We start from the raw sequence: 21,847 nt of genomic DNA, 5'->3' as shown, positions 1-21,847 counted from the left end.
ACAAAGATCCAATGAAACAGAGTGGGTGCATTAGGATAAAGGGGCCGACGAATATGAGAGTGCCAGGAAATAGTGGTTATGTTATGTTGTCATTGGGTTTTGACAAACATATCGACATATCAAAGAGTAAAGTCAAGTTTCCAATAGGCTCCAGCCACTGATAACTTTCACCATGTAAGACCCCGGAAATGTACAATCTTCCCATTGTGAACTGTAGCTGTCAAGATATATGTAAATAGGTTTATGAGTCAAATTAAATATTATGTTAGACATTCAAGTGCTAGGGCTGAGCTAGAGTAACCAAAGGGGGTATGTGTATTGATATTAAATTCCACTATGAAGGGCTGACAAAGTTTCTTACAGCTCAACAATCATGGAGCTTCTACTTAATCTCGAGGGGCACAAAGAGAGATTTGATCATGAATATCCTCATATTGACCCAGGATGGCCAGAATAAATTCTTGTTATTACAGTTTAAGGCTGGATTCCCCCTTAACGAGGCCTGTCCATCTAATAGAAGCTCCAACCATTCAAGCCACTGTACGTCTTCATTCTTAAAATACATTGCTCCAGCAACCGGTAGGTTTTTATTGGTGGAAATTACATTTTCTAGGTTACTGGATAAACCCATTTTCCATTTAAAGCCAGTTATGATTGGTGTCACCCACTTTTGGCAGTACTCATTTTAAGAAAGGAGAGACGGACCCACAGTTACTGCTCTTTCACCAAAATGATTTAAAGAGCCCGTCAGTCGCCTCAATGACTTTTGGTAGCAAAAGCAGGTAGGGCATTCCCAATATGTAGAACAGGCTTGGGAGCAAACATAATCCACGATTCTTTTTGTTGAACTCCGGTTTTTATTATAGGCTTTGAAGAGAACATATGAGTGCAACGCTTGCACTCACTTCTTAGAGAGATGTGGCAGGAAAGGGGGAGGGTCGAGGCATGACTCCTGGGAGAAGGGTAAGGGGTACAAAAGCAAAAAGAAGAGGATCCAAACTGGAACCCTCCCTTCCCCTGCACACCTTTATATTGCGTCGAAAAGCCACCTAAGTATCAGTTCAAAGAAACTTATTAACAGTGCACAATCAAAATATTCAATTGGAAAGTAGGTTTAGTCAATTATTATAATCCAATCCATTGTTTGAGTATAAATAAAAAAGTATTGTTTATTCCAAACGCAAATAGCAGAAAAAGTTCAGTTCATTGAGGACGGCTGAAGTGTTTCGAGAAGCAAATTCTCTTCATCATGAGCCAAAGATCATGCAAAAGAAGTAAATGTAGAGAATATAGAGAAAACATTCAAAAAGAAAATCAGGATTGTGTGGCTATCAAGTTAATTCAACAGCCTACGTTGTATTCACAATTACACAGTTGTATTTTAGCAATAGGCTGTATATCACAGTCTATCTACAGTCACAGAGAAAAGAACTATAGTTAAATTTAATTTTCACAATTTTGGTTAAATTATATCCAAAGCCACAAGCAACCCAATCTAAAGTAGCCAAATTGGTCAATTGTTAGAGAAATCATCAAAAGAGGGGTTAAACGAAGGAACCAGTGACTAGGAATCTCAGGAACATAAGGGCTAAACATTTGCTCACCATGACCAGAAGGATCCTTTGTACTGTTGCGTTACGTGATGTCTCTGTGGAAAAGGGGTTCAATCGAACATGGAACACTTAACAGATCAAGAATGGAGCTGGAGGGGCGTGGCCAGCGGGCGCTAGATGAGGACGTGATCCCTCGCCGCTCCCGGCCGCCAGCCCAATCCTTCATTCATCCTGCGACTAAAATACAACTGCGGAGTCCCCAAAATATCGGTGAGACGTCCGAAACCTTGCTGCTTCGATCCAGAACATCCCGGATCAGATTCGGTGCGAGCTTCGCGAGAAACTCCCCGCGGAGACCACAGACAACAGATCGTGGTGGGTGACCAAGATGGCCGCCTGAGGGCACGAGAGGCGGAGAGGCGGAGATCGCGAGGCCTGGAGCTGCAGCAGGCCCAGGAGAGAACGAGCGACGTGCAATCACCCACCCATCGGCTCCGGAAAGCGAATCGATCACCTCGAGCCGGCGTTTCGCCCGCCTCTCCAACTGCGGGGCTACGCTGACTGTTCGCGGCGGCGACGAGTGCTCCTCCCGCCGCGCCCGCCTGCCGCGCCTGAGCGGCACCAGACCTGGGCGGTTGCCGGCGGGCGCAAGGGGCACACAGCCCGGAGACCACCTCATCGGACGCATAGGAAAACGCCAGAGAGAGCCCCCCCCATCCCCCTTCCTCAGAGAGGGCCAACGCGAGGCGGAGGCCGGCCGGGCCGCAGCCCCTGTGCTGCGAATGTGGGCGCTCCGCTCCTCGTAGAGCGCCTGCACGGGCTCAACGGCCTCCCCGGCTGCGGACAATACTACGCCGGTAAGGAGAGGGGAGGGAGGGAGAACTGATCCTGGTCCCCTGGTCCCCTGGCTTGGACCGGCACGGCCCGAGGCGGGCCCTGGTGTTCCCCACATAGGCCGCAGGCAACACGGCAATAAAGCTGCAAAACAACCAGGGTACCCCGAGCCGCAGGGAACACCCCAAGAGCTTCAAGACCAACTCGCCGGCGACCCTGCCGGCACTGTGAGCATCGAGGACGTGGGTTAGAACCCGGTCATCCTGTGTGACACTGCCCGGACATACATGAATAAAGGCCACGCTCTGAAGGACCATTAACCCCGAATAAGTCCAGGCTATCTCGTCTACACATCAGAAAGCGTCAAACAATACAAACCACGCGGTTGTTGGGGGGCCCTGCATGATTGCTATCCCGGTGCCTCCTCTGCTCGGCAAACGTCGCTTTCCCCAACCGATAAACGCAGCCTCGGAAAATCAAGCATCGCTGCCCTCCCTGAGTGTACTTATAGAGCGCCCTTACACCACGGTGAGAGTTACTGGAACTAACTCCCAAGAAATCGCAGTGAGTAAATTGTCCCTGACACGCACCACAGAATTGTAAACACCCCTACTGCATAGAGTTGAAAAAGCAGACCAATCATACCGGAATCTCCCTCCCCTTCAGCAATACCTGTCTCCCTGCCTTGCAGCGGGCCTCCCCTCCCGGGTAGACCTTGGACCTGCAAAGCCACTTCACCAAGGCACCTGCAATGGGGAAAGACAGACCCAGGAAGACCTCCACACAAAGCAGGATTGAACAATATGCAACTACACCAATGTCTCGGTCCCCAGAAAGATCGCTACAACAGGACTCAATGACTCAGATAGCATGGAAGAGAATATCTCCCTCAGAGACATTATGGGCGCCATTGCCAGCTCCAGAACTTCCATGGAGAAAAAGATGGACAGTATAGGTGAGGACGTATCCTTGCTAAGGCATGACCTCCAGAAGCTAACCTCACGCACTGGGGAAGCGGAGATGCGGATCTCTGAGACTGAGGACAACCTCCATGGAGTTAACCGCCAGATGGCTGGCATGATAGCACGAATAAAGCTCCTGGAGGCAAGAGCAGATGATAGTGAAGGCAGGTCAAGGCGCAACAATGTCCGTATTCTCGGCCTTCCAGAAAAGACAGAAGGAGACTGTATGGAGCTCTTCCTGGAGGGGTGGCTCGCAGACATATACGACGTACAATCCTTCTCCAAGTTCTTTTCCATTGAGCGTGCCCATCGTATTCCCACCGGCAAGATCACACCGGGAGCACCGCCACGTATAGTCATAGCAAGGTTCCTAAACTATAGAGATAGAGACACAGTACTGCAGCTGGCGAGGTCTAAAGGAAATATTACGTACAATGGATCAAGAATTGCCTTTTTCCCCGACTTCACCAGAGAAGTTCAGAAAGCGCGTCAATCCTTTGACCCCCTCAAAAAACGCCTCCAATCAATGGGAGTCAAATACGGGCTCGTATTCCCCGCCCAACTTAAGATATTTCACAAAAATACAACAGTACACTTTGCTGACACAAGAGAGGCGTGGAGTTGGGCTGAAAGGCATATTGAAGGCGACTGGAGTACCGACGGGAGACGGAGAGGAGAACGGAACAGGCCTCATCCTGAGCGACCACCCGAACATGAACCGCAACAACAACAACTGCAGATTGGAATCCCCCAACATGAGGGAGCGCAGTAAACATCGCCAAGATCCTGGACATCCACATCACTACCAATATACCGCAAAGTGCCGCTTCGTACATCGCAAAGTGTCGATGATGGCAACCCCGGCTGGCGGCCACCCAAACGGCGGCCCCCCTCCCACCGGGCATAAAACAAACTCGAAGCGCCTCATAGCGGAGCTCCACTGCCCTGCCCTGTGTCGCTCTCAGTGACACAACACCTGGCACACTTGTGCTCTGGACTCGGATTGTCACAGGGCAGTTCGATGTAATTTACAGTTAATTTGTTTAAAGGTTAAACACTGGGTCGACAGATGCTTCAGTTGTGGGTGGAGTACGGGGAGGGGGGAGTTGGTTTTATTATATGTATTCATTGTTCAGCATACAGCGGCAAGACGGATACGCTACGCAGAATGAGCGTGATGGATATGACGGGCATACAACCGAGGAGATCCACCTGTGAAAACAAACCCCAGAACAACACTGACAGCTGAGAACACTCCAAACCAAAGAAAACTCAAACTCCTGGTATGGAATGTGAACGGATTAGGCAATAGCATCAAAAGACGCCTGGTCCTCCAGCATCTAAACAGACACTCCCCAGATATAGTCATGCTCACCGAAACGCACCTAGCCGGAAACATATGAAAATTCTTCCAAAGATCAAACTACCGCACCGCGGTGCACGCTGGCTTCTCTATGGGTGCGAGGGGGGTCCTCATACTAGTTCACAAGAGGCTTCCTCTAGCAATCATGAACACACTGCAAGACACAGGAGGCCGATATGTCTACATTCAAGCAACGCTATGGAATCAAACACTGGCACTCATGGCAGTATACTCCCCCCCAGCTCTCCTGAATGACCTGTTAAACGAAATTACCCCCATTGTGGCAACGGGACTTGCAGACACAATGGTGATTGCAGGTGACTTCAACGAGGTCATGGATTATACCCTAGACCGTACACACCTGAGAGCCAGGAACCCGGCCACCACGACTAGATTGGCTTCCTTTGTGTCAGCAATGGGCCTATGTGATGCGTGGAGAGCCCTTCATGCTCAGACACGGCAGTACTCCTTCCACTCGGGGGCCCATGCCTCGATGTCTAGGATAGATTATTTCTTCCTCCCACATCAATCTATTCACAAATTAAGCAGTGCATCCTTCCTCCCTCGAGGAATCTCCGACCATTCCCCACTCCTGCTTGAATTGGAAACGGAAAGACCACGACCGCCACCCTCATGGCGGTTGAAATCCTACTACCTAGGATTCCCAGAATTTCAGGAGATGTTGGAGACAACCACCTCCGATTATTTCGAACTTAATGCAGATTCGGTGGACAACCCCATTACATTGTGGGAGGCGTATAATCCAGTTCTCCGAGGAGAAATTATATCATGGACGTCCCATAAAAAAAAGAAACACTGTGAAAAAATCATCGAGGCGGAGAGTGCGGTCGTATCCAAAGAACTGGAACACATCGCCAGTGACACCCCGGAGACGAATAGGGCCCTATTGTTGGCACGGAAAAAGCTGCACAATCTGTCACTGGACTGTGCTAAGAAAGCACACGCTGCAATGAAGGCACGTGTATATGAGACAGGAGACAAGGCAGGCAAAATGCTTGCGTGGCTCGAAAAACGGGACCAAGGTCAACAGAAGGTGAAGCATATTAGAACTCTAAACGCAAACTTAGTTCACACCGATGCAGAGATTGCAGAAAGCTTTGCCGAGTTCTATGAGGACCTGTACAAACCCCCCAGCATTGTCATAGATACTACTATACTAACCAATATTGCCCTCCCAACACTCACCACAGAACAAATCTCCGCTCTAGACAGCAAAATCACTACGACTGAAATATCAACTGCCATAGGACAACTCCAAGCTGGTAAGACCCCAGGCCCGAACGGGTTCCCAGTTGACATCTGGAAAAAGCTAAACCATCTGAATATACACCCTCACCTGCTCAATATGTTTGAATACTCCCTACAACATGGTGAGCTCCCAACAGATCTCCGCAAGGCCACCATCATAGTAATTCCCAAAAAGGATAAGCCCCCAGAAGAATGCACCTCCTATCGACCCATATCCCTCATTAATAGTGAAGCTAAAATACTAGCTAAAATATTAGCCAATAGATTACAAGTAGTTATTACATCTTTGATCCATCCAGACCAATGTGGCTTCATGCCCCAGAGGTCAACCAGAATGAACATTTGTAGATTGCACCTCGCACTGGAGAGAGCACCAGCCCTACAACACTCCCTGGCCCTGTTGGCCATAGACTTTGAGAAAGCATTCGATTCTGTTCATTGGGAAGCGCTGTGAGCCATAATGCGTAAGATGCAATTCGGGGAACCGTTCATACGATGGGTGCAACTCCTATATAATAACCCACTGGCCGAAGTTAGAGTAAATGGATGGCCATCGCGCATCATCCGATTAGGCAAGGGAACCAGACAAGGTTGCCCACTTTCGGCAATGCTTTTTGCACTAATAATAGAACCATTAGCAGCCCTCCTGCGAGACACCAACACGTGGTCTGGCTTCAGATGGGGCCCGAATTGGGAAGATAGAGTATCCCTCTATGCAGACGATCTCCTAATTTACCTGGGCGACCCAGCGTCCTCCTGCTCTGTGGTCACACAACTCCTAACAGAGTACAGACTCTTTAGCGGACTCAAAGTAAATTGGTCTAAATCCATATTGTTCCCAGTTAAAGGGGTGGACTGCATACCAGCATCCGGCTCCCCATATAAGGTTGAAACCAAACAGTTCCGATACTTGGGCATTCTAATAACCAATGGGCTGGATAGCTATATAAAGCAAAACCTACATCCAGTTATTAAAAGATATGAGCAAGACGTAGTCCACTGGCAGGCGCTACCACTGACACTGCTCGGAAGGGCGGCACTCTTCAAGATGTTGACCCTACCCCGCTTCTTATACATTCTCCAGAATGCCCCCCTACATGTTCCCACTGCGGAATTCTACAGAATAGATACCACAACACGGACACTCCTGTGGGGTGGGAAACGCCCGAGAATTGCCCTCTCAACTCTCCAGCGCTTGGTTTGGGAGGGGGGAATTGGACTCCCGAATATCCAGATCTATTATTGGGCGACGCAAATGGCAACAGTCAATGACATATTACACGGAGACCCGATCACCCCACATATAAGAGCAGAGCTAGCAGCGAGACACCGTATGTCCCCTCTCGAAAGCCTCTACTGCAAACAAACCCGCCCGCCCGAATGCACGATAGCAGTACACACAGCCTTGGTATGGAAGCAGGTACATAAACACTTAGGTTGGGACAACAAAATTACCCCAGTCCAACCCATATGGAACAATGCGCGGCTCCCGAACCTTGTTGATCTCCCGAAATGGCTAAACTGGGCCGCAGCTGAAATACAGACAATCCAACAGATAATCGTGAATGACCGATTGAGAGAATTTCCTGAGCTCGCTACCGCACATGGCCTCCTGGAGACTGAACAATACCACTATGGGCAACTGCAGCATGCACTTGCTTTGCACAGGACCCAACTTGTGGACATGCCAGAATGCACGCCAATAGAAAGAAATATAGTTGTTGATAGCGTGAGTAATAAAGTTACATCTACCATGTACAATGCTATTTCTTCATTTGCCACAAAGGAACTATTGAATCTGAAGACGAAATGGGAAATTGATGTTGGCCCCATATTGCCTGAGGACTGGATTGAAATCCTGATGTATCCTAGAGAATGCGCAATCTCAGCACGCATTAGATTAGTACAACTTAAGATTCTCCACAGGATATACTATCCTCGAATAGCCCTCTTCAAATGGGGCAGAACATCCGATCCCAATTGCCTACGTTGTAGACAAGAAGAAGGATCCTTCTACCATATCCTCTGGCAATGCCCACGCATACAACGCTTCTGGCATAAATGCAGCGCGAGACTCTCCAGGGCCATATGCCGCCCGATTCCAACGGAGCCCAAACTCCTGCTATTGGGCATCGCTGATACAGTAGAATTGTCACGATTTGAAAAAATACTTGTTTCAACAGCCATAGGAATTGCTAAAAGGAACATTGCACAGTTGTGGGGCTCAGAAAACACCCCAAAATACGATCACTGGATAACGGACGTGGACGCAGCCATCCTGAAGGAGCGCCGAGTCTACCAAGCTAGAGGCTGCCCGAGCAAGGCAGATAAGATCTGGGGAAAATGGGAACAGACTATATAACTCTGGTATAATATCGCCAAACTGTATTGTTGTAAAATGTACAAGGCCTACACCCGCCAATATCATCCGCTGTGGGGTCTTGCACTATACCACGTTGCACTACCTACCAGCTATCTTACCGTCCAATATATTATCAGTATTGGTATCTCTACGGTTGTTTATATCCAAATACTCTTATCCGTGCTACTCTGTCACCTGTATGCAAAGTCTTATAACTAAGGTTTGGTATGTTGTTGTTCTATTGCACAAAATGTAATAAAATGTGTTATCAAAAAAAAAGAATGGAGCTGGAGCCCAGTGCACTGCAATAAATGATGCAGGTAATTAATTGTGTGCATGGTAACATGGAGTGGCAACAGAGTGGACACGAACTAAGTGGAGTCAAGAGAGAAGCAGGGACTCACCCTAGCGAGGTGAATTTCCGTCAAGGTACAGTGGAATCCTGTGAACTGGGTGCCCGAAAACAGCGTGTAGTCACTGATCGATATTGGCTGGGACACGATGGTTGGGTCTGTGGATTGCCTGAAAGAGCTATGAGTTAGTAAGGGTGGACGAATGAAGGGACATACATCAATTACCAGTTGTGGTGTGTAAGTGAAGGAACTTACTATAATCACAACGTAGCACGGTCTCCAGAGACAGAGATCTGTGCCTGGCGTGAAGTTAATCTCCAATGCGAGTCATACATCCAGATCGGGGGAACTCGTTCGTGGATGGAAATTGTTGCTAGGCGAGAACGCTCACAGCGAAGCGAAGGACCCTCCTGTGCGCATTTGGCTGCACGTATAGTGCGTAGTTCGTGAAAACAAATGAGGGACTACCGATAAGACTCGTGGAAAGTGGAAAGCTCGCAGGAGCCTGTGTGCAGCGGCGGCCATGTTTTAGTATATTCAAAATGCCGAATAAGAAAAAGCCAGCAAGGGAGTAGGTTTACAGTTGTATATGGAATATGGAAATCAGATAACCTGATGTTGAAAGTCAGGTCATTAGTATTGCGGTTGGGTGGCTTTAGATTTACAAAAAAGGAAAAAGGAGTTAAACATAGTCGATTTAACATGTCCATATCTGTTGTACATAGATATTTCACACATTACTGAGTTATAAAATGTAAAGATACATGGTCACTGTCTGCATAATTACATAATTATGCAGTACATCCCAGTTTGTGGAAGTCATAGACAACAATACAACTTACATAAAGATAAAATACAATAGGCAAAGTAGAATACACAATAAATACCTAATTTTTAGAAGAGTAAGACTAATTGCTCACGCCTCTTTAAATGAAGCATTTAAACGGAAATTCATCGTTGAGGCCCCTAGGAAGTAGTGTGTTTAGTGTATGGATCCAGTATTTCTCTCTGCAAGAAAGTATTGTATGGTAATCACCACCTCTATAAGGTTTTTTGACTACTTCTAGTACTTGAAATGTGACCTGGGGCACAGTGTGGTTGTTCTCCATAAAATGTCTCGAGAGGGGTGACTTCATGTTTTTACACCTGATATTAGATTTGTGTTCTGTAAGCCTATCTTTGACAGATCTTGTCGTTTGCCCCACGTAGAGTTTGCCGCATGGGCATTTAATCGCATAGATCACACCAGTGGACATACAGGTGGCATAATGCTGTAGTTTGATCTTTTTGCCCGTGTATGGATGAGTAATACTGTCACCTTTGCTGACATTGTTGCAGTGTGAGCAGCAGAGGCAGGGGAAAGTTCCCATTTTATTCGTTTGTAGAACCATTTGTTTGTCCTTTGGCTGTAATTTTTTGTATATTTAGGTGGCCTTTCCTCCCCCGCACCCATAAGTTTCCAACTTTTTTCCTTAAAACTTGTAACTCCTTAGACAATAAAATTGAGAGTGTGCACCCTCTATTCCTCTTTGTCCCAGAAGGGTAAAGGGTGTCTAAAGTGGAGAAGGCTTGTCACACTGAGGGGTGATGACCATACTAAATACGAATGTGCATGTGAGCCAGAATGCGATGCGGCCTCCTGGCTCGTCGACATCCACCGCAGGTGTAGTTGCAAAAGTCAGCGTTGACAGTAGTCAGTCTCTTCTTATAAGAGAACATTCCATGCTATATCAAAGTTTGTGGCAACGTTCTACTCTTTTATCCTTCAAGTATAATCTTACCATTGTTCTAGGATTTGCAGTATCTAGGATAGATTTCTGCAAGAATTATTACTGTAGCTGATTGATTGTAAAAACAGTGGACTGAAGACTGTAGACTGAAGAATCTCAGTGCAGAATATAAAGGTTTCCTTATTGCAGACTACAAAATACTAACCAAGAATAAGACCAAGACAACGTGGGGTCTTACTGGACCACACCGTTGCCATGAAGGCTCAGGTAACTAGTCTGGTCTCCTCAGCTGCATATTACATCTGACCTCTCTCCCATATTCGCCCAGTGATTATTGAATCCATGATTGATTACTGCTCTAGTCTATTGGAGGGGATTGGGAAGGGAGAGGTGGCTAGATTGCAGGTGGTACAGAATAGCCCTATCAGAGACATAATGGGACTGAAGAAATGTGAACATGTCGCTAATGCCAGGAGATGCCTTCATTGGCTGCCTATAGAGGCTAGGATTGAGTTTCGCCTACTCACCATCACCCATAAATCTTGGTCAGGGCAGTATCCAGCATACGCGGTGGACAGACTTAACAAGAAAAAAGAAATCAGGAACCTCTGATCAAACAATCTCAAACTTTTAGAGGTGCCAAGAGCCAATCTGACCTTTGTCGAAAGAAGTGCATTCTGGGGGGCGACACCCATGAGCTGGAATGCAATGCCCCTTGATCTCAGAAGAGGCAAGTAATTGGAGAGTTTTAAGAAAAAACGGAAAACTTGTTTGTATAGATAAGTTAATTCCAATAGCTTAGGCAGCTAGGTTTTAGGCTTCTTGTTTGTAATGTCTCTAACCATCTCTGGAGATTACTCTAGTCCTGGGTGCCCATATGCCTCTAGACCTTTTTTGCAGTGTTTATACAAATAAATTAAAATAAAAGTAATGTATTGAAACTCCCAAAGTTGCTCTTGCTCTGCACGTTTGCATTGGCTACTAATAAAAAGAGCGTGATTCAAAGGAAGGTTTAACACTATCCAAAGTTGAGGCCTGATCCCATGATCATGAGCAACATATCCCAATAACGGGGACTCCATGGATCTCACATATTTGTAAATGGTCTTCATCTTCAGATTCAAGACTGTTGGGTGCAGGGGATGAATATTGGCGTGTAGGGACCAGCCTCCTGAGATGCTTTACTTTATATTCTGAGATACACCATTTTTATTTATTTATTTATTATTTTTGATAAAGCATCAACTCATCCGTAGGCATCAGAGCGCAGACAAACCACAGAAGATCAAGCAAATACATAGCAATTTGTTACATCTCAGGAAGAATGGGAGATTACCACGGCCACGGCCAATGACAATACAGTCTGAGCCATTCACCAAGTACCGCTGTAAGGTCCTTGGTTCTAATACAGCTCCGCCAGCTTTAGAGCGTAACTAAGTCAAAAATTTGTTCAGAAGGGCATCTCTCTGCTCTGATCTTTTGAGTTTATTCACATTCACAATAACCGCGTTTCTTTGATCCAAGACCAGTCCTTTTAGATATGGATCCGCAATCTCTAACATTGCAGCCGTTCTAATACGTATACCTCTCTTCAAAGGGGGCAGAGGATATATTCATGAAACACCTACGGACCGACAAATTTGGACAGTTAAGGGTTGCATTATGGACAGGGACAGTAGGACCAGGTGGCAGGGCACGCCAAGGGCTAGGTCCTGCGATGTGGTATAGCTTATAGCAGATACCTTGTTTACAGCCAGTAGGCTACTAGTTGGCTTCAGGTCGGTTTGGCAACTTACCGCCACATCACTGGCGTCCACCTGTATTGTACAATGGTCTGTTTGACAACCCCTGTCCACCCTCTCTAATTGAGGGACTATCTTCTCAAAGGAGCCAACCCAGGCATGGAAGCTCAGAACACTAACACATTTGGCTAGGTCACAGAGAATTCTCTCCTTAATGGGTTTCCATTTTCCAGGAGCATTCATTCCCTTCTCTTCCGGATTAGAATTGGAGAGAGCTTCAGCAATGACTTTATCCATGCTCTTAGAAGGGGATTGTACTGCTTTACTCGCTGCTAGAGATAAGCAATCAGTTTTCCCAGTTTAAATTCAGGAATGCCCTCCTCAGGCTGACTTGGGTGATCATGTTGAAAGGTCTCAAAGGGTCCTGTTAGATCACTTTGTCGTTCCATGGCAATTGTAGTCTTTTTTCCAGTCCTTGCTAGTGGTCAGAGAATTTGTTAAGTGACAAAGTTCATAACTCATTAATTCCCTTCTCTCATTTTGCAAGTGCTGTCTTCTTTCGGTATTTCTAGCCAGAACGCCTCTCATATGACCTCAGGGGGCTACCCTCCCATTCCTGTGGAGACCATTGCTTTTCAGCCTGCCAAGCCATTACAGAAGGGGTATTAGGGTATTTTGTTTTTAAAAACTGCACAAATCATAGAGGTTTACATAAGTAGTTAAGCTTGTGACCTTTAGGGTTTCCTGCACCCCGTCCCAACTTCTACTGTTCCAATAGATGCTTGAGCTGTTCTTTTCCACTGAGTTCCAGTAATTTGCAAACACTTTAGCAACAGCAATGTCCACAGCAAGCAACACCCTGTCTGCGACTTCTATACATTTGGTGTTGCTAGACTTCTCTGAAGATGTGTTGCATCTATACTGTTATTTGCACCAAATGGGTCCATTGGTTCACTCTGGGTCATGTTCCGAGTATTGACGTCAGTGTTTTGGCTTTGCAGTTGTGGCTCCACAAGTATCCGGCCTATATCCATAGTTCCTAGAAGGATACCTTTTGAGTACTGTAGCTTACAATAGTTTCTTGCAGCTGTAAATAATTGGACCACCTACTTTGGGCCAGGTTTATGGCCTACTTTGGATGTCTGTACAGTCCTGTCTTTTGTTTTTTTGGGGAAGAGATTGCTTGCTTAATTGTTATGGGCATACACTTCTAAAAAAAGATGATTTATAAATAACATGTGTTGGGGAAGTCTTGGACTTTCATTGAGGAAAAATAAAGTTTCTCCACCACTTTGAAATTGACTATCTGAGGGTCAAAGTCTTGTTTGTCACTTTCTGGCTTCTGATGGTAGTATACATGTATTACTGTTAATACTTTCCTGGGCTGAAACATGTCTGGGGATGGTTGTAGTCTCATGCGGAAGACATGTGACCTAGCAATTTGGGCTGGACTGCTCCTTTTTGGTGGGATCAATCCTGATTTGCATATGGTCTTTTCCTTAATGTAATGGCTTGATAGGCTGAAAAAACGATGGTCCGGAGGGTTGCCCAGAGCTGTGTCCGTGGTTATGATGTATTCAAAGCCTACCAGCCATCCCGTTTTGGTAATACTTGCTTGGGCGCCAAGTCTGGTTTTCTTCAAGAGACATGGTTGGTTTTATCAGTACCTGAGTTATTTGGCTGGGGTGAAAACCCCATTCCCTTTAGCACTGCCTGAGCTGTCGTGGAGTTGAGGCCTGCTGAATCGGCGTCGTTGACTCTTGGGTAATCGCTTTAGCGCATTCATCAGTGAGTGTCTTCGTGTTCAGAAGTGTTTCTCTTGGACGGACCTTGTAGTAGGAAGGGTAAGGGAGTGCCAGCACATGTGCTGAGACATCTAATACCTCACTCATTCAGAGTGTGGTTGCCATTAGGTTCATGGGTGGGGTTTATTAAAGAGCAGTCACTGTGTGCATTCATGGTCCTTCTTTATCTGTTTTGGTTCTTCATCCATGTACATTCTCTATTCATAAGGGGGGGAATGCCTCTACATTCTGTTCTCTGAAAGAATGTACACTAGTGAAAACAGGTGTTCCTGCTCTGCAGTTTAACCGGTTTTGGCTGCAACATCTTGCATTGTAATTGTCATATGCATAGCGCCTTTTACCATTACTATACTCTCAGTGCGCTTGTGATGGGAACGCCCTCGGGGATGGCAGTGCAGTGTATGGGAAGATTCTCAGAGAGTTAGAATGCGTGTGTGCATATGGCCAAGATTAGGGATTAGATGGACCGGCTAGGCTCCAGTAAGAAACCCAAGACAACATGCATGTGGGTGCTGAGGGGGGGGATCACGAAATGTGCGAGTGCAAGAGACTTGTTATGGGTCCAGCTAAACCAACATGTTGTTGTAAGTTGTTGCTGTATTCCAATACCAGAGGTGTTGAGACAAGTCTGGAGTGAGCTTAAAAACGTTAAGTGTCCAGCTAGACCGAATTTTGTCATAGGTCGTAGCTGCATTCTTACGTGTGTGGATGGAAATCCAGGCCTGCAGCAAATGCCCACCGGAGTGGTGCGTTTATAGGTACCTGGAGCACATATGGAGCTTATCTTTGATGTTGCTGTGTCATCAGATCTTCTGTGGTGACAAACCGCTACCTTCGTAGATTCTTCTAGGCACTATGGAGAGGCTACCCTCATGTTTTCTAAGTGCAATATACTGGCTGTCCGAGTACTTTTAGGCATGTCAGGCAGGCTACCATGGGATCTAGGATTCTAAAAGCATCATAGACAGGTTACCTTGTAAGTCTTACTATCTGCCCAGTTTTTTAAATGCATGCTAACAGCCATCTACTAACTGCAATATCAGGATACCAATGCTGACTTAGGATCTCTGGTGCAGTGAAAGTTACCAGCAAAGATCTTGAGCGTAAGGGCAGGCTAACATTACATGCTGTCTTACTTCTAAGTGCCATGCATGTGCTAAGCTTAAGATATTCAAGTGCAGTTCGGGGGAGGCCTACCTGTGCAGTCTTCTAAGTGCTACGTCTTTCCCTACCCCCCAAAAACCATCCAAGTGGGATGACGCTTGCCACCGCAAGATCCATCCAAGTGCAATGCAATCCCCATTCCCCAACAATCCACCTAGGAGCAACACATTTCCCGTCCCTCACAAAACATCTAAGAGTAATACATGTCCTGCCCCCAACAATTCATCTGAGTGCAACACCTTTCCTACCCCCGACAATCCATTTAAGTGCAACACATTTCCTACCCCCAGATATCATTGAGGCTGACCTTTTTCTTACACCCAGCAATCCATCTAGGTGTAACACATTTCCTATCCCTCACAAAACCTTCTAAGTGTAACACATTTCCTATCCCTCACAAAACCTTCTAAGTGTAACACATTTCCGACACCCAATACAGCTGCAGATGAGACGCTTCCTACGCCCAACAATCCATCTAAGTCTAATACCTTTCCTATCCCTCACAAACCATCTACGTGCAGTACATTTCCTACCGCCAACAATCCATCTATTTCTAATACCTTTCCTATCCCTCACAAACCATCTAAGGCCAATACATTTTCTACCCACAACAATCCATCTAATTCTAATACCTTTCCTATCCCTCACAAACCATCTAAGTGCAGTACATTTCCTACCCCCAACAATCCATCTATTTCTAATACCTTTCCTATCCCTCACAAACCATCTACGTGCAGTACATTTCCTACCCCCAACAATCCATCTATTTCTAATACCTTTCCTATCCCTCACAAACCATCTACGTGCAGTACATTTCCTACACCCAACAATCCATCTATTTCTAATACCTTTCCTATCCCTCACAAACCATCTACGTGCAGTACATTTCCTACCCCCAACAATCCATCTATTTCTAATACCTTTCCTATCCCTCACAAACCATCTACGTGCAGTACATTTCCTACCCCCAACAATCCATCTATTTCTAATACCTTTCCTATCCCTCACAAACCATCTAAGTCCAATACATTTTCTACCCACAACAATCCATCTATTTCTAATACCTTTCCTATCCCTCACAAACCATCTACGTGCAGTACATTTCCTACCCCCAACAATCCATCTATTTCTAATACCTTTCCTATCCCTCACAAACCATCTACGTGCAGTACATTTCCTACCCCCAACAATCCATCTATTTCTAATACCTTTCCTATCCCTCACAAACCATCTAAGTCCAATACATTTTCTACCCACAACAATCCATCTATTTCTAATACCTTTCCTATCCCTCACAAACCATCTAAGTCCAATACATTTTCTACCCACAACAATCCAACTGAGTGCGACACATTTCATACCCGTAGCAATTAAGTATTAACTATTGCAACAGCCTGGCATGTCCGTAGTTGGTGGATTACGGACAGTGGTTGCCAGTTTGCGAGGCATGCTGCTGCGGCACCAGGCCATTGCTGCCTCGGGTCTCAGGTCATGTCCCTGGGTGGAGTTTTGCACTGTCTTTGTTAGGGGTTGCTAGAGGATGGAGGTGGCCTGGCTAGTTTGGATCGGAACGTGGCTGTGGCTGGAAGAGTGATGATGTTGTGATGGGGAGGGACTCCCTTCCTCTGCACGCTTCAGGATGCCACTGGAAATGGAAACATTTTTAGGGCCTTTCTGAAGGAGAGGCAGTGTTTGTTGGAACAGATGTGTAGTGGAAGGGGGTTCCAGATGGAAGGGGCTTGGATAGAGAAAGTGTATTCTGCCAATCTGGTGGAGATGTTGGGGGGGGGGGGGGTTATGAGAAGGAGTGCCAAGCCTGATCTGAGATATCTGGTTGGATGGTTGTGAGTGATCTTGTCCTGGAGGAACTCTGGTCAAGTGTGGTAGAGGCAATGGTGAGTGGTGCACATTGCTTTAAAGGTGACCTGTCGGCTGATAAGGAGCCAGTGTAGTGCTCTAAGGGGGGGGGGTAGTATGTTCTTTGGGCGAGAGGCCTGGTGGGTTCTGGTCTCAGAGTTCTGGATTTGTTGGAGTTTCCTGAGCTGATATGCTGGGACGCCTAGATAGAGGGATTTATCATAGTCTAAGCAGGAGAGAATAATGGCAGGTATTGCAGAGAGTCTATGAGGGTAGGAAAGGTTAGGGAAGAATGGCCTTAGGATGTGTAAGTAGAAGTTGCATGTTCTGGACACAGAGTTGATGTGATGGGAGAGGGATAGCTCTGAGTCCATTGTGCAACGCAGATTTTGGACAGAGGTGGAAACTGCCGGTGGGGCTCCTAGCGCGTGTGGCCAGGGTATTGGTTGGGGGTTGAGAGTGATATTGCTGCATAGTAGTGTTTTAGTTTTGCCTGGTTTGAGGAGAAGATGGTTGGCTGTCATCCAGTGATTGATTGCCGAGAGGCTGGAGGAGAGGTCGGGTCGGGAGGATGTTGTGTTTTGGGGATCTTGAAAAGGATCTGGTTGTCATCTGTATAGTTATAGCATGAAATGTTGTGTGAGCGTATGAGTGCCGGCAGTGGGCTAAGGTAGAGATTGAAGAGAACGGGTGACGGAGTCTCCCTGAGGGACCCCTATCGGGACAGGGTGAGGGCCAGAAGGGAAAGACGGAGGAGCATGATTTGCGATAGATTAGAAAGGAATGATGAGATGCATTTTAGCGCAGAGTCTCCGATGCCTACTGTGTGAAGCCTGTCCAAGAGAATTGCATGGTCAATGGTGTCAAATGCAGCAGATAGATCGAGGAGGATGAGTGCAGCGCTTCCATCCAGGTCAACTAGATTGTCTCAGATGGACACAAGAGCAGATTCAGTTCTTAAAAGGGCTCTGACACCAGATTGGGCTGGGTCGAGGAGCATGTTGGCTTGTGTTAATAGGCTGAGATGCTTGTAAGCTGCACGTTTAAGGAGTTTAGCAATGAAGCAGTGTCGGAGATAGGTCTGTAGTTTGAAGGAAGGAGAGGGTCGGGAGAGGGATTTTGAGAACGGGGTTTAACATATGAGGTTTTAAAGGCTTCCAGGAAAGTATCAGAAGAGAGAGAGTTGTTAATAATGGCCTGGGCAGTGTTTTCAACTCATGTTGCAGTTAGGATTTCTTTAAGAAGTGTAGCAGGACAGGGATCTCCAGGGGAACCCGATGGCTGGCTTAGTGCTATGAGTTTGAGGAACCCAGAGTAGGGGTGTGAACGAGGGGAGGACTGGCTGAGTGGGCCAGAGAGGGATAGGACAGAAGGGAAGGAGGGTGGCCAAAGCTAGTTTGGAGAGGATGAGGTGGTGTCTTTCCATAGCGATGACTTTTACCCGGTTTTCTCTTTTTTGCTGAAATAGTTTGTGCTCAGTATGAAACACAAACTGACATAAGGAATTGGGGGCTTTTTTCTTTGAACTGATTTTCTCAGCGACTCCTCCAATGATAATGCCCTAGTTTTGTTCTTGTCCAGTCTCATAAGAGTATAGCGGCCAAAAGCCAAATCCTGCTCGTCTAGTAACCCTATTGATACTCAATGAAGACGAAGGCCAAGATAAGCCGACGTGGATGACAAAGAATGCAGTAAAACCAACCCGGACTAATGAGAAACGAGCATGCCCTGATTTGAAAAAGGCACATAGCCAAAGCACGTGTCCTCTAAAGGGCACAAATATCGGATGAATAAATAGTGGTGATGATGATTTATCTTGGCGCTTGTCTTCATTGAGTTTCAATAGGGTTACAAACTGACATAAGTCAAAGGTTGAAAAAGCAGCTCCCTGAAACCATTGCACAGACTGTAGAGGGGTTCTATGGCTCAGCATAGCATGACCGTGTCTGATGTCACCAAGTAGACTATTTAAATCCTTTCACCAGGAAGTATCATTTGAGATAGTGATCACATGCATAAGCAACAGAGCTCTGCATGCAACAGTACTGGTATCTGCCATCCCTTTTTGTCAGAGAAAATCAAAATCACCACTGAAATGAACCCTTAAATTGCATGAAACCTCCATTCCTAAGAGTTGCCTCTTCCCCGCTCTTCCCCGCTCCCCCCACTCGCCATTGGTACTGCAGAATGGAAGCCAGGCGTGCTTGTATTTCCACAGCTCTGATAGTTATCAGGTGTATACCAGATAAAGGTGGAAGCAGGAATGCATTGCTCCCTAGGTTCAATGCTTTTCTGGTCAATTTCCAGGTAGTGCGTGCCATGCTCATGAGTTGCTTGCTTCTAATGCATCAGACAGGCTTGCTGCTTTTTGCTGCTAAAAAGGTATACTGTGTATTGTGTCGTCTTGCCTTCATTTTCCTTAAATTGTGTGCAGCCACTTCTCCAAGGACCTGACCAGCAGGCACTTGAGATGTCTGGATTAGCACCGGCTAGCAGCAGTTTGACATTCCTGATCCTGACATCTGATTGACTGTCTCAGACATGCCCTCTCATGGAACTGACAATGCATGCATGCCCAACACCTCTAAACGCCTCTAAGCCGTCAGTGTTCTCTTTTTCCGCAGATTGAGACCTGCAGATTGGAACCTGAAATTGCAGCAGCCACCACCAGCAAGACCGTCGTCTACAACAAAGGATTATAAGACGCGAATCCTCTGAGCGTGACGAAGCTGGAGATGGAAGGGAGCGCTTCTCCCAGTTTTCTACTGGGGGGGTTTGGGGGCGGTTGGGATGGGAACGGTGAATACAAATTGCAAGGGAGGGGTGTCATGTTAGCATTGCCTTACCAGTACTGACAGCTGGAGAGATGCTCTAACACATTCGGAGAACTGCCACCTCGCTGTAGTAGGGAGCGGAGAATGCATTAACATGCCTCATTGCTGAAACAAACCTGCAGAGTGGGGTTTAGGGCATTTGTAGAGAATAGAATGAACACATAACACCCCAAGTTGGGAACACTGCATGGAAGTGGGGAGGGGAATTAATGTAACCACCGGGAACGCCCGAAGTGACTTCTGGCTTTCAGGATGCAGACGGGCCTTGTTTGGTAGCATAATGATATTTAGCTGAAGAATGAACTCTTAACAGGTTTTAATTCCGCCCAAATCGAATATGTTACATTGTATTTGGTTGCATGCATGAGGAGACGCGAAGGGGCGAGATCTGGAACATTGCAGCATAGTTACACGCTGTGTTAATCGATACTAATATGTATTTCTACATTGCTTGGGCAGTGCTAGCAGGTGTGGGACACACACAGGGTCTGCACAAATGCCATTTTAGTGTGTTCCATTTGAACGCATCTTTGGCATGGGCCAATTGAAAAGAATTGGGACAGATCAATGTTTTAGAATTGGAACAGCTGGTGCAGACGGCGACATGGGATGTCTTTTCCACTAGGAGTCCAGCCTGGGCAATCATGCATAACCACATGCTGGGATCATATGAAAGAAAGCCATACGAGAACCAAGGGCAGCTCCCAACTCCTCCTTTGATGTTTTGATTTCACATGATTTGTTGATCTTTTTTATGAAATGACTTTTAGGATTGACATACAAATGCACATTCCAAATAATGCAAAGTAAACATGTCAGAAACCAAACATTTGGAATCAATTGTTTTTGCAGCCCGTTCTCTCTATGCGAGCAGCTTATAGCACGCCAGGCCATAGGTTATGCAGAATGTATATAGCACAAAAAAACACACACTCACACTAACACTCTCTCTCTCTCTCTCTCTTTCTCTCTCTCTCTCTCTCTCTCACACTCACTCTCTTCTCTCTCTTACTCTCTTCTCTTCCCCCTCACCCCCCCCAATCTGGTGAGCACGTCACAATGGAGAACCAAAGTCGCTGTATTTTTTTGTTACCCGCATCCCAACTATTCTAATAACTGAAGAAGAGTGGTGTCACACACTCAGACATGTAGGACCACGGAGAAGGCACAACAGAGTGTCCCTTCAGCCTCCACGCAATACCATAACCTCAGCAGAAGCGCTAGTACTTGTGTGTGCATACCTATGAACTTTTCAATTTGGAGCTTACAAATTTGATAAAGTATACACTGTAAGCTCAGTTGTGTTTCAGCCCTTTCCCGAAGCAAAATTCTCCATTATGACTAGGACAGAGCCACACATTCTGTCTCATAATAAAATAAATACATCTTACAATTACATCATGACATTACAAACCCCTTGTTTGTTTCATATGTACCCTTGTCCGTCCACTCGTGCTCTCTTCCTTTCTTACACAGAGTATGGTCCGTAGATCCCCAGGCATGATCCGCCAACTTCCAGACATGCTTCAGGGCTTCCAGACTACTAGGGTGGGGATTTTGTACAGGCTACAAGATCAACAACAACATTACATTAGTTGAATAGAAAGTGGGGGGCTATCCCACAGCATGGGTGCCAGAAATCAAGTGTTTGTCACTCCTGTCCATGTAAGTCTGTGCACAAAGAAGCAAAAAGACTACAACTGCGCACCGACATTCAAAAGTAAGGCACAGAATCTTGAAACGGTCTCCGACCTTAGCTTGCGACTTGGACCCTGGACAATGGCTGCGAGGATTTGCATTACGGTTCTGGAGCTTCCCCCACCTTGGATTTCAGTGTAATATAAGTCATGCAAAATGTGTCTCTTTCCAAGAAGGGGCTAGAGTTAACAAGATGGAGGGTACACCTGAATGCTCCTCACAGTGCCCCCCCAGTCCTCCCCCCGCAGTCGATGAAACCGATCCAGCGACTGTCAGCACTGTTTCGCTTTCCATATCCTACTTGGCCAGTTAAGGCAAGTC

At 46.3% G+C, this 21,847-nt stretch overlaps 1 protein-coding gene across 1 annotated transcript in view; it reads left to right on the top strand.

The window, feature by feature from the left end:
* SFXN5 (sideroflexin 5) overlaps positions 1–20,655 on the top strand; it is a 1,920,751-nt gene extending 1,900,096 nt beyond the window's left edge. The window contains exon 14 of the mRNA XM_069632305.1: positions 19,619–20,655. Coding sequence (XP_069488406.1) covers positions 19,619–19,696 — 78 coding nt within the window. The 3' untranslated portion in view covers positions 19,697–20,655. The remainder of the gene's footprint in view (positions 1–19,618) is intronic.
* The last annotated feature ends 1,192 nt before the right edge of the window (positions 20,656–21,847 follow it).

This window comes from Ambystoma mexicanum, chromosome 6q (genome assembly GCF_040938575.1).
Source record: "Ambystoma mexicanum isolate Mex_15411 chromosome 6q, UKY_AmexF1_1, whole genome shotgun sequence".
In the NCBI taxonomy this organism is placed as follows: domain Eukaryota; kingdom Metazoa; phylum Chordata; class Amphibia; order Caudata; family Ambystomatidae; genus Ambystoma; species Ambystoma mexicanum.
The sequence above is the reverse complement of the archived record's forward strand: the minus strand, read 5'-3'. Positions and strand labels throughout refer to the sequence as shown.